This window comes from Vanessa atalanta, chromosome 11, assembly GCF_905147765.1.
Source record: "Vanessa atalanta chromosome 11, ilVanAtal1.2, whole genome shotgun sequence".
Taxonomy (NCBI): domain Eukaryota; kingdom Metazoa; phylum Arthropoda; class Insecta; order Lepidoptera; family Nymphalidae; genus Vanessa; species Vanessa atalanta.
This window is the reverse complement of record NC_061881.1, coordinates 5,733,101-5,746,397: the sequence shown is the minus strand read 5'-3', so window position 1 is coordinate 5,746,397 and position 13,297 is coordinate 5,733,101. Positions and strand designations below refer to the sequence as shown.

Below are 13,297 nucleotides of genomic sequence, written 5' to 3'. Positions count from 1 at the left end.
GAAGGTGATAACGAGAAATTAATAAACCAATAATGAGAGCTTGTTTTCGTAACTCCTTAACACCTTTTCTTTTTTAGGTCGATTCTTTTACAGCCAATCAAAGGCTAATTGGAACGTCAACTTGTATGAAAGTATACGATGTCTCACAAAATCGGTCACATTGTAGTCAACATTCTGAACCTATGAGTACGTCTTCTACTGAAAATCAAACATCTTCTGATAAAAGTCAAACAAAACAGCAATCTTTTAACTTGGTCAAATTGTTTATGAAACAAAAAAGTATTAGTAACGATGGAATTGTAGGGATGGATCAACTTGATAGATCAGAATGTTGGCCATCTAGCTCAGGTGGAGAGAGCGGTGAATCAATGGGCGAACAGAAACTTGGAACATTAAGAACTGTTCCTTCTGAAAGACCTCAAGTTGAACTACCACTTGAAGCATTCGAAGAAACATCTTCGTTGGTCTATGAAGAAATTAGATCGTCAAATCCTTATAATAGAGTATACGACGAAGTATTGATTGAAGAGGAAGAAACAGAAGGATCAAAATTAAATGAAAACGAATCTCATCTTTATGCCGTAGTAAATAAGCCGCAAATAAAAAGAACTAATGTTAATGTTTCAAATAGTCCGTCGAAATTAAGAACAAATAGAAAGTCATGTTCCTCGCAATCTTCAGCTACAAGTGTTAGTATCTCCAGTTGTTCTGAGTCAGATGGCACGCAAATCACTAGAATGAATCGAGTACTACAACGAGAATCCTGTGATACTAAAGCCACGTCCACCCATCTCGAAGCTGATACATCAGACAAATGCATGCAAACATCAAATTTGCAGGTTTCAGGAATGTCACGTGACCGTGAAATATTCAAAGTCATAGAGCCTTCGTTTCTTGAAAAATTAAAAGAAGGAGATTGTGAAAAACCAGTCTTCGTACTATATCCCAATTACACACTACCAGATATAAGCTTTTTGAATGGTAAACCAAATATTTATTTAAACCCAGTAAAAGTAAATTTATCTTCTAAATCGAATGAAAGCAAAAGAAACAGAATGCAAGGAAAAGGTAAACGACCATTTTCATGTAATGATGTTGAGATGCTTAAGAAAAAAGGTCTCGGACATATAAAAGATTGGGACTCATTAAACTTTTTACTACCGCTAGAATGTAGACAGCTTTTGTCTGAAGTGCCTGAACTTATGCAACATATGAAAGAGACAACGTCTAAATGTGATAAATTTTGCAATACACATTCGAAACAAAAGAATCGGCCAACCAGTTGTGATTGCAATAATTTAACAGGACATCCTACTGCAGTATCATCTAGTTCGAGTACTGCTACACAACCCTCATCAGGATATAGGGGCTCATCAACGATGTTAACAGATTCTTCAGCCCAAAATAGTCCCGCTCCAACAGGAAACTTTAACCCATTATTTGTATATCGTTATGACAGCGCCACGAGTTCCGAAGCTAGCTGTGCCAACAATGATGGCTTACGCATAAATCCTACTCTACCAAAACGTTCTTTATCTATAGCGGAACAAAACAGATTATTGAAACAAGGCGAATTTGCGCCCCCGCGACCACCTTTGCCAAAGAGTATCTTACGCAAATCTGCTGACAAAACTCGAAAATCTAGTCCACACACGAAACGATATAGTATGTTCGAGTTAGATGAGTTCATACAAGATCCAGTTGTTTGTGCTACAGCTGCGGTAGAACAAAAAACTAAGAGAAGATCGCTACAAGAACCTTATTATCTACAAAATCAACCTAATTTCGATTATAGAAAAAATAATGATTTGGCTGCTAAAAGGCTGTCTCAACAATTTCTTGATGCCGCTGAGAAAGATGCAGATTACAATGAATATTATCAAGACGAAGGTGTTGGAACAGAGAGTAGTTTAGAATCGGGAAAGTCTAACGAAATTAAGTTCCACCGACCACACACGCCGCCACTTCCAAAACCAAGGACAAAGAAAATGGAATATATTGATTTTCCACCACCCGGCGCACTCATAAGCAGCGCTGATTTACAACAATTAGAAGAATTTCTTAAGCAAAGTGGCATCAGCTGCCAAAACATGGATGAATGGGATCAAAATCAAGTTCAAAAGGTAAGAAGTCAGGTTACGAAGTTTCTTCAAATGAAACGTTCCCAGGAAGAGAATCAAAGGTCTACAGATTCAAGTACAAGTAGTTGCAATAGCAAGAAATCTGTTAGCTTTGCACAAAAGCCGGATGCCAAAGCTGAGGGCCAACTTTCGCAGACTAAGGTTGTAGACGAACTCAAAGTGGCAACTCTAACCACTCCACCCAATTCTCCCAATATATCAGCAATGGTAGCACAAAGACATTATCAGGTAACGTAATTTTTTTCCATATCAATCTGCATCATAGTGCCATTTAGTGCCTGTAAGTATTTTCGTTCTTTTTATTTATCTTTATACTCAATCATGTATTTTTCTTTTTTTCCTTATTTAGGTCAGCGTTATGTTATTGCAATTTTTTTTTCCTTTTAATCACAAGTATTTTTTTTTTACTCATAAATTATTTATAGTTTGCTTCTTTCATTAGCTACTTCATAACTGAAATAGCTATGGTATCTTAGTTGCAGGATCTAAATATGCTTACATTGCTTCTAGGGCAAAAACTTAGCTGAAATACCAATTTGTGAAGAAGGTGAAGTGAGTCCCGACGAATTTTTGAGTCCAACAAACGAAGGGAGACAGAAATATGATCTGATTGATATGTCTCAAAAAAGAGGTAAATAATCTGAATGTAAATTTCATTGTTCTTTAATTAGTTAGGCTTTTTACTAACAGTGATTTTTATATTGCAGCTTTAGTCTCAAATGTAACGGATGCAGTTGAAATGTTGATTCAACATTTTTCGTCCGCCACCGACCAAGCAGAATTAGCCTTCTTGGGAGACTCAAAACAATCGCCAGCCTGTGCGAAGATAGCTCTAAACGCTTTGTGCCCAGCACTATACGCCATATTTAGAGATGGCCTAAAAGAAAACATTGAAACATCTTTCGGGGCAGTCAACAATTCTGTTTGGCAAATGGTTGAAGCAACAGCTAGACAGGGTAGATAAAATATATTCAATATTTATTTCTTATTAAAATTAATTTGTTTTTTCGTTACGATAATTATTGATATAAATAACTAATGAAAATTTTACAGGGCCCATAACAAAGTCTCTTAACGAATTAGTTTTGAGAATAAACTGTGAAGACGCAGTTACGGAAGGACTAGTAAAATTCAATGCTTTCATTTTAGGCTTATTGAAGTAAGTACATTTTTGCATATGAATTAGAATTTTGACATTTAATTATCATCTATGACTGACGTTTTGATCTTTTGTAGCGCACAGTCAGTAGATGCGTGGGTTTCGTACGTGCGGACCAGAGAGTCGATTCTATCAAAACACTACGACCCCGACTCACTCATCCTGGCAGGGTGCGTGGGCGAATCGCGCTGTAGAGCCCTCTTGGACACTTTGCTGGCTAGTCTTGAACCACTTAAACTACTGCCCTTTAACCTTGACCTCATGTTTGAAATGCGGGAACTGCACCGGAGCTTTAAGAAAATTGAGAGCGACATGCGAGCTGCCAGTCGGGTGAGTGTACATAAAAACTCTTTCTTTGATTCTCTAAATTATCTGGCGATATCGAAGTAAGTACATGAAGTGTCATTCGTGCATTGACATCATTTTGCATATCTGCGCAAATCTGAGCAAACATCGCTTTATTTGCATTTTATAGTTTATTGCATGTGCTTTCGAGACACGACACGCCGCGAACTGATACCTAAAGCGAATAGTTTCGTGCACAGCTTCCATAAAATGCAAATAAGGCTATACGGTGCGATCGATATCGATAACTTTCAAGGACGCTCTTCTATTTTCATTGTAACGATGGATGGTACCTTGCATGATTTAACAAATTTGATGTATTTAACAGCCCACTTCGATTAACACTCCGCCACTAACACTGAACCAGAAAAACCTGCTGAAGTTGGTGCGTTCGATGCAATCCAGCGCCATTTCGAGCGACGACTGTCAGACTAGTGTCATAATGAGACATAAAGAACCAAAAAACAAGGAACCATCCACCCCCGATCTTTTGAATGATTCAGCGAATGTTAAAACTACAGTTGAAAAGAATAGACCGAGATCATGTGTCAATCCGAGTACGATAGGCTACGACATTTGTCCTAACAACAGCAGAATAGATTTAGAGAATAACAGGAGATGGTCAGGTGTTCACCTGGGATCAAAACTAATGCAAGCGTTCGACCGATTGGTCTTTGACGACAGTGACGATTACACTGATAGTCTAGAGAACAATAAACCCTCCACTAAAACGACCGGCAATGACATGAAGGTAACTGGGAGGGAGTCTGGATTGAATGTTCCTTGTTTGGTAGCATATTGTTTTGTTTGGTCACTTTGTTTTCAGGATTACATGCTTCACGCTTTTCATGTGTTTATGTTTTAACTATGATTTTGCATATTTTTTGCATACATTATTATTTGCTTATATCGTTATATTTGTTTCGTTGTTTTTTTTTTTTTTTGTAAACCAGTCACAACTTACATAAGTCACCAGTGAGCAGGAAACTCTGTCGGCGTCACGCCACAGGGTTTTTCACATAACCTGCGGTTTATGTGTTGATGTTCAACACACTCGTAAATAATACCGAGCTTGCATGAAAACAATATAATACCTAGAGTTTAGTTTCAGTATTTTTCAAACTTTATAAACAAATATTTGTCTTAAAGAATATTGAAAATTTTAAATTTATTATCCTATATCAACTTGGACTAAAAACAAACCTAAAGTAGATTAGTACTAGCATAGAGTAGGAACAAACTCTTTCGTCCAAGTTAGATTTTCCAGAAAGAGAAATGCCATGAGGTTTGTTACAGTGTGTTATTTGCTTTCGTTCGCAGCTGGATACGAGTGGAGAAGAACATTGGCGACCAAGCTCAGCCAACAGCAGCGCGAGCGGCCAGACGGGGACGGGCAGCAACAACTCCGGCGGGAAGTTCCGCCGCTTGCAGCTCAAGTGGGAGATGTTGAGCAATGCCGAGAGCCCCGTCACGCCGTCTGGTAATTATAAATTTATAATTAAAAGTTTTTTAAAAAAAGAACAAACTTCTAAGTGTTTGTGTCAATAAAATGCCATAGTTAAATTAATTTTAGAGATAGTAATTTTTTGTTTAATACTTTAATTTTCTGATTGGTTGATTTTATTATTATATATTTTTTTTGTTAAAATCAAGATAAGTCGAAATATTTATTACATAGGAACTGAGTAATGTTTTTTCTGATACAAATCGAAGTTTATAAGGTTCCTTTGTTCGTGTTCCCAATACGATACGTACGTGAGCATAGTAGATAAAATCTTGTCATATCAATAATCATATAAATATACTCCTCAAAGTATTTTGCAATCCGATAAACTTATATCAGGTACAAATATATTTAAAATAATATTGAAAACGAATGATTTATATTAATCAAAAATACGTATTTTTTTTATTGACATTTATTCATCCTGACAAAATATTATATGATTTATTCTTAGATCGATTCTCGAATATTCTATAGTGTTTTATGACCCACAAGTACTTTCAAAGTATCAACTCTTAATGAATACTGATAAACTCTGATATAATACAATGAATTGCGTTCTTTATATGGCGACACGCAGAATGGTAACTTCCGTGCGGATTTGGTGCCGTTATTTAACACCTAATAAAAACTTGTTTTTATTACTTAGTTTCATATAGAATTGATAATCTCATAGGTATAAATTTATCTTAACGTACATCTTATATAGCTAGTTTGATTTGGTACAACAAGCCAAGTGATTCTAAATTACCCAAAAAGGCTTTGAAGATTTCATACAATAACAGTAAAAGTTCGTAAACGTTCCGCCCTGATAGGCAAGCGCTTACTTTTCTATAAATAAAAAGGTATGTGCCATAATTTTTTACATCCCTTCTCTCCGGGTTTACGTTTATTCTATAAGTATTTCATCCGTAACATATAGTAGACAATGTTTGATGATGAATTAAACAAACTCATTTTTCAAGTGTTTAATCTATAACCCCATGAAGTCGTTAATTCAAATTTCGAAATTATATCTATAAATCTATATTTAATTGTAACGTTTTAACAGCTAGGTCTTACTAAATGATATATAACATATTACTTTATAGTATAAAAAATATATTGTGATAAATATGTCGTATAATTCATGAGGATAATGGTACAGTTTGGACATTGTCACAAACATTGGCAGGAAACATGTACAACGTGGCCTGAATAAAAGTTTATCTTCCACACACATCAATCATTCTTTATAAAACATGTCGCTCAACAGATGTGCGGATCGCATTTTGTTCAAAACGGTGCCTGTAACTTGAAGATTTATGTTGTGATCAATATTTTGCCTAATCATTTATTGAATGTAAATTAAATCAAATTACATTGCTATTTTCTATGATGTATCTTTATAATCTCAATGCACATTAGGAGAAACGTCACCAGCTACAGCCAGAGGATCCAAAATTCCACGACCGGTATCATCACCGGTTCGTCCTCAAGCGCCCGCTGTACAATCACCCGCTAAGAACACGCACAGGTAAGACCAGTTCGTTAAAATTTTTATTTCAGATATAATGTATTGCTAAGCGACGTAGTGTATATTTAAATTGAAGGGTGCAAGAGGGGGTTGACTCATACATTCGGTTGGAATCATTTGTTTACACTATCTTATACAGCGGATAAAAAACCGTGGAATTGATATTTGTTGAATTGGACAATGCGTGCAACTTGAACCAACTATTAAAATTACGATTCATATTTGGTTTTAAAAACGTTAATGACTGATTTAATTAAATAAAAACATCTATAAACAAATTGCACAAGAATTATATTTAAATCGTGTCGGTATAATTGTCTTTTTCGTTAATAGAAAGGGTGATGAATAGTTGAAACCCAGCTGTTTTCATTTTGTAAAGCAGAATGAATAATGAATTTTATACGTGACCCCGTTTCAGTTTTTGTAGGCAGATTTCGCTTTAAGTGTTGGATTTAATATTAAGAGGGTTGAATAAACAATACAACCGGTTTAATTTAAAATATAAAAGCGAAGGTTTATTTTCCGAGAATTTAAAATAAATTAAGTATTTGTTATTTTAGATTTGAACCTTATTTTATTACAAATATTTTATTAATGAGAACGGTATCTATCTGAAACAATGTGTTAATTAAAATTTTAATTGTTTTATAACAGAGGCATCCCTGTGCCGGTGCGTAAGAGCTCGTCTCCAACCGCAGCGACGCCACGAACCGCAAACACCGGCCGAACAAATACTGCAAATAAAAAACCACCGCAGCCCGCAAACAGGTACATCGTAGAACATAAATGATAAATATATCAATCAAATATTATATTATTATTTCAGTTGATAAAAACTACTTACTTTCAAATTTTAAAGGACTTAGATGCTCTGTTATTAAAATTTTTCTTCATTGATTAGATTCTTATAAGAACTTTTAATTTAGAACAACATTTAGTTTAAGTACATACAATAATGGTGGAGGCTTCTTGATAATTTTCTAAGTTCTTGTTGTACATATGTTTAAAAATATTGGAAATGGGGCTATATATTCTTGTCACCAGCACAATTTTAATAAGCTTTACTTGATATGTATGCACGCTTCAGAGTAATTCCCGAGAAGTCAACAAGGAAACCCGCGGAAAAGACACGAGTGTCGAACGTTGCTGTTAAAAACACTATCGGTGCTAAGAAATCGCTGTATGTACTATTATTTATCACATGGAGATTGTAACTTCCTCCATGCTCCCTAACATCACTTACGTCTAACAGCATGATTGCATGATGTAACCAAACGGATTGAGTTCATTTCCGTTGTTAAAATATTTTAAAATATATTTTACATAGTGTGAAAAGTGATGCTGATTTAACTGAATAATATTTTCGAAATCTCGAGTTAACCCCGATAACATGTTACATAAAATAATACTTACTTTTTTTGTCATATTATAATTATTTAATAAAATGAAACAGATGCAGACATTTGACAAACATTTACTCTAGGTATCTCTAATTAGACAATATGAAAATTACTATGTATATCATAAAAATCACATATCTTATTATTATTTTATTATAAAACTTTAATTTCTTGATGTTCTTTATATTAATTATTTTATCTCTTGATGTCGTTTTCTTATTAATAAAACAAAATGTACATATTCTTACGCAATCGGTATGACCTTACACTATGAATAACTCGAAAAAATAATCTTAAAGATTCTGTTATAATCGCCCCCTATTACACGACGATTGCGTATTTGTTTCATTGGTATCAATAGCATATACCTAGCGTGTTAAAAATATGACATAACCGTCGCATAGTCGATGCCATGTGTGGATATTCCTTACTGACTCGATCCCGACAGGGCGTCGCGCGTGGACGGCGCCTGCGCGGGCGGCGCGCCGCGGCCGGCGTCGCTGCCGTACGGGCGCGCCGCGCCGCCCCCCGCGCCCCGCCGCGCCGCCTCCTCGTCCGCCGCGCGCGCGCACGCGCACCACACTCACCAGCAGAAACACAAGTAACTTCACCCCTCACTCTTTCTTTGTACATGCACGGCGTTCTTATAGCAACTGCCAGGGTCTGGCCCGCTGCTGGCCGAAAGCCTCTTCTTGTGATATGAGAAGGTTTTATACTATTCCGCTACCATCGTCCGGTGCGAATTGGTTGATACGCAAAAGAAATAATTTCATCCGACAAAATATGTAGGTTTCCTCGAGATGTTTTGGAGATTCATTATACATAAAAATAAAGAGGTCCATGGAACTGCGACTTCGTGTAAGATCTGTACATTGCATCATCTTCATTTTCTCTGTTAAATCAGTCAGAACAGGATAGTCTTATTTTCGAGAGCAAGGTGGAAAGATACGGCGATATCGAAGTTTGTCTTGTTATATTTCAGATACGTGAGAACGCTCTGGCATAGATTGCCATCGGATTCCGGCCACCTCGCGTTCAACGAGGGAGAGCGGTTGCGACTCATCCTCGAGGTGGACGACCAGCACCTGCTGTGCTGTCGAGGGGACCAAAAGGGCTTGGTTCCCCGCGATGCGGTCCTGTTGGAGGACTTCTGATATTGGCAGGGATAGCCCGACTGGCAGCCGCACTGGCGCCCCCTGCGCGTGTCCTCCAATGTTGGCAAACACTAAGTGCGGTCAGTCTGCTTAATCCATGAATAAACGTAGTTTTCTGAACAAAGTGAACTCGAGGCAGTTGTGTGTGCAATAGTGGATCCGGATGGAACTGAGATTCGAACTACTGAATCGGTTGTGGTTGTTTGTGAAAGAACGCGTTAGTGTTGAGGTGGACGGTGTATATATAATAGACAGTGAATAGTAAACCCGGTCGTCTTGATGCTTGAAATTTTTATAGTCTATAATATAATTTATGATGTTACCCAAATCTAATTCTCATTCAAAAATATATCGAAAATGTCTTTGAGCGGGGATTTTCTCGACTGTGATTATATTTATTATAATTTATTTCAAATTAATCTTTATAGCTGATTTTATCTTGTTGACTATTAATTTTTAAGACAATATGCAATTCTATTTATAAATAGAGTCTTTGAATTTTTTGATACAAAAAAATTCTTCATCGGACTGATCGTACCCGTCGAGGCGATCCCTGTTCAACGGCTAAACATGACATCACTAAAATTTTCGCACATTTTTAATTCTGTAGTACAATCTAGTCTTACGTTTTAAGGCACGACTTTGTCTCGGACTGTATATACTTTGTTGTAAGGAACACTAATTGTGGGTATATTTATTGCGGGTGTATTTAGATCATGGCATTTAGGAATTAATATGACATTCGCTGTAAATATTCCTGCGATGGGATGTGATATAGATATTTACTGTACTCTAAGGACAAAATCTCATAGTAGCTACAAACTCCAATTTACTTATATGACTAATAATCGTAAAACACTATCGCTGAGAGAAAGACGCCTGATAAAAAATAAAAATAGTTAAATTTAATGGGAATTGATGTCTACATATAACGATAATATATGATAATATTGTTAGTCTTTATTGATATTTAAATCGTGTCTACTGTGTACATAATATTTATACCAAATAATCGCCGCCGAGCGCTAAACATATGTATCGATTCTATATTAAATGAACCTCGTCTAGATAACGTATCCTACACTTTAAACGACTCGTCTGAGATTTGCTGCAGACTTGTTAAAATTTGTGGAGTCACTAACAGCATGTGGCCTCTCCTCGTCACCTTCCTCTCACGGGTTTGCGGTAAACTATCAGTCAATACTTCTATCGATTCCTTCTACGAACCTCCTCCGTACGGTAATAGGAAGTTTAACATGGGTGTGGAACTAATCGCATGACCTTCACCGAACATCCTTTCCTACGACTTTCTATAACGTACTAGTTTCTAGAACGTTCTCTTAGGTGTTGGAGTGTAACGACCTCGCCCGCTGACCGCATGCGCCTCTCCACAATCATTCCTGAGCCCCAGCACTGTAACTGAACGTCACTATCGCGGCGCCAGAGTTCTGGACGAAAGCATACCTTACCTGTATCGTTATAAAAGTCAATCTCCTCTGACACTTCGCTTTACGCTAAGTTACCGAATTATTGTGATACTCAATCATATCACCGCTTTACGCCGGGAAACGAATAGAAATGATATTTTTGGTATTTGTATTGCTCAAGCGGGGACGATTTATCGGATGTTATATTAAACACAGATAAGTTATAATACTCTAATTGTAATCTTGTTATACTCGTGATTTTAACGACATTATTCGTCTATCGTTGTAATATTATTTTGTAAATAAATATTCGTAAAATATAAACGAGAATATTCGTATTAAAAATTTAAAAGTCAAAATTGTAAGGGAAAATTGAATAATGCACGAAACAGTTCCTCTCGTAGTCCGTCGTGCTGTCGAGTCACATTGGTGTTTTGTAGAAATGTTATCGTAGAACAAATTTATGATGTTACTGGCGTCTTTCTCGAGGCTGATGTTGTATTAGAACATGCCAACTTCAATGCAAACGAAGATGTTCTTCGTCACTAATAATGGCGGAGAACGAAATATGTTAGGACTGTACCATAGGAGAATATTGTATACAATAATTAGATCTAAAATGTTATCTGTAGTACGTTCATACATAGATATTGTGAGTACCATTATATGTTTGTATTATAGATCCATTATCGCGTTAGTGTTATTGCGCTTTGTGACTGAATGATGTGATGTGGCCTTTGTATGTATTAAATATAATAGTTACATGTGTGCGTGCGCTTGTTGCATCTGTCGGTGTCTTGACGTCTACTTAACTGCATCCGGAACGCTTCGAAAATATATTATATTGTATCATATACTCGTGGAAATCTCTAATAACCGATTAGATATCACTAAACTATGCCTTAAAATAATCGTTAATCGTATAGTCCGTGAACTGATACAAAAATTATGGTTCGCTTTGAAGCTTGAAACTAATCGCTTGAGAATTAGCGCATGTATTAACTTTAGAGGAGTTTGTTAGTTGTAAGTTTTTATCAACTGTTTGTATTTGGAAGGGAGTCGGAAGTTAATTTTTATAAATGATATTCCTGCGCGCTCATTTTAGGAAGCTGTGAAGTGTGAATGGTGAGATGTCCTCTATTGGTACAAACGGTTAAGTTATTACGTTCTTTACGTGTAAATTTTATTTATAATTTTTAATTATTATTGGGATCAATAAGTTGAAATTTGAGTTAAAGATTTTATTTTCTTAGAAAAAAAAATAATAAATAAATGATTAAACTTATTAGATTTACGAAACTCGACGAACGACTGAGAAATTAATTCCGAATATTTATAAGTTAACTCGAAAAATCATCCTATGTTTTTATTCGACATTCATCCAACATTATATGTATTGTTTAAAAATATTATTGTATTAAGTGCCATAATTTAATGAATTAACAATGGATAAAATATTATTATAATGCATAACCATGTACACCAATAAAACAATATTAAAAACATAAATGTTGTTTCAATAAATTCCTAATTCATAAGAGAATATGCGAGCACATCAATTGATTACAGAAAAAAGGCATCACTACGTAGTATCAAAGTCGCTTCCCGCTGTCTGTCTGTCCCTATGTATGCTTAGATCTTTAAAACTACGCAACAGATTTTGATGCGGTTTTTTTTTTTAAAGATAAGATAGTTGAATATTTTAGAGGTTTGTAATGTGATATCGTAAATAAACACATTTTTGGCGCTTACATTGCAAACGATGGCTGTACCTTACGAGATAGATCAACATAATATACAATACAGTACAACTTAAAACGGACTACAAAAATATATGGTATGGTATATGTATATTTCTTTGGGATAACCTACAATAACCATTTTGTATCCTTTACTTTTTACGAAAAATAATGGCTTATTTAGGAAACGATTTTAAGCAATACAACATTAATCCTTATCCATTTAAATACCTTAAATACATTGTGCATTTAATATAGATCAATATGGCCATTTACTTCTGAGAACTAAGATTATTTTTGGCCCATCGGATGCCATAAAAGCTTCTATAATATATTATTAGAACAGACAAATAAACAACTTTGACATTGAATGGACGTGATACCATTGGTCGAAATCCTGAATAATCAATGATATTCATTATCGATTCGCGACAAAATGTAGTTTTGAATTTCGGCGAAGTTGTATACGGAGAGTAAAATTAAACTGGATATAAGCAATAGGTTGGATTAGTGTGGTTTTATAGAAAAATATTTTAGTCAGAGCTGTTTGTAGTGTAGCACCACTGTCAAAGTCATAAATCTTTATTCATTATAGAAGTGTTTACACTTGCTTATTGATAGTCAAAAATCTACCACCGGTTCGGAATTGAACATCTCAGAAAGAAACTCAGTGGGATATTTTTTTTCCATTTTGCATGTAATAATTTAATAATTCATTCTGAATTTTCATGTGTTTTAATATGTGTTTATAATTCATCTCATGTTTCGGGGGTGAAGGAAAACATCGTGAGGAAATCCGCACGTGTGTTCCACCAACCCGCATTGGAACAGCGTCGTGGAATATGCTCCAAACCTTCTCCTCAAAGGGAGAGGAGGCCTTGGCCCAGCAGTGAAAAATTTACAGGCTGCTAA

General features: G+C 35.7%; 1 protein-coding gene across 1 annotated transcript in view; it reads left to right on the top strand.

Annotated features, from left to right (window-relative positions):
* The window catches only part of LOC125067243, a 56,735-nt gene extending 45,050 nt beyond the window's left edge, over positions 1-11,685 (top strand). The window contains exons 8-19 of the mRNA XM_047675721.1: positions 78-2,369; positions 2,652-2,772; positions 2,849-3,097; positions 3,195-3,300; positions 3,378-3,630; positions 3,974-4,396; positions 4,966-5,125; positions 6,557-6,665; positions 7,320-7,433; positions 7,753-7,845; positions 8,514-8,666; positions 9,048-11,685. Of these exons, the coding sequence (XP_047531677.1) occupies positions 78-2,369; positions 2,652-2,772; positions 2,849-3,097; positions 3,195-3,300; positions 3,378-3,630; positions 3,974-4,396; positions 4,966-5,125; positions 6,557-6,665; positions 7,320-7,433; positions 7,753-7,845; positions 8,514-8,666; positions 9,048-9,219 (4,245 nt within the window). The 3' untranslated portion in view covers positions 9,220-11,685. The remainder of the gene's footprint in view (positions 1-77; positions 2,370-2,651; positions 2,773-2,848; positions 3,098-3,194; positions 3,301-3,377; positions 3,631-3,973; positions 4,397-4,965; positions 5,126-6,556; positions 6,666-7,319; positions 7,434-7,752; positions 7,846-8,513; positions 8,667-9,047) is intronic.
* Positions 11,686-13,297: the final 1,612 nt, after the last annotated feature.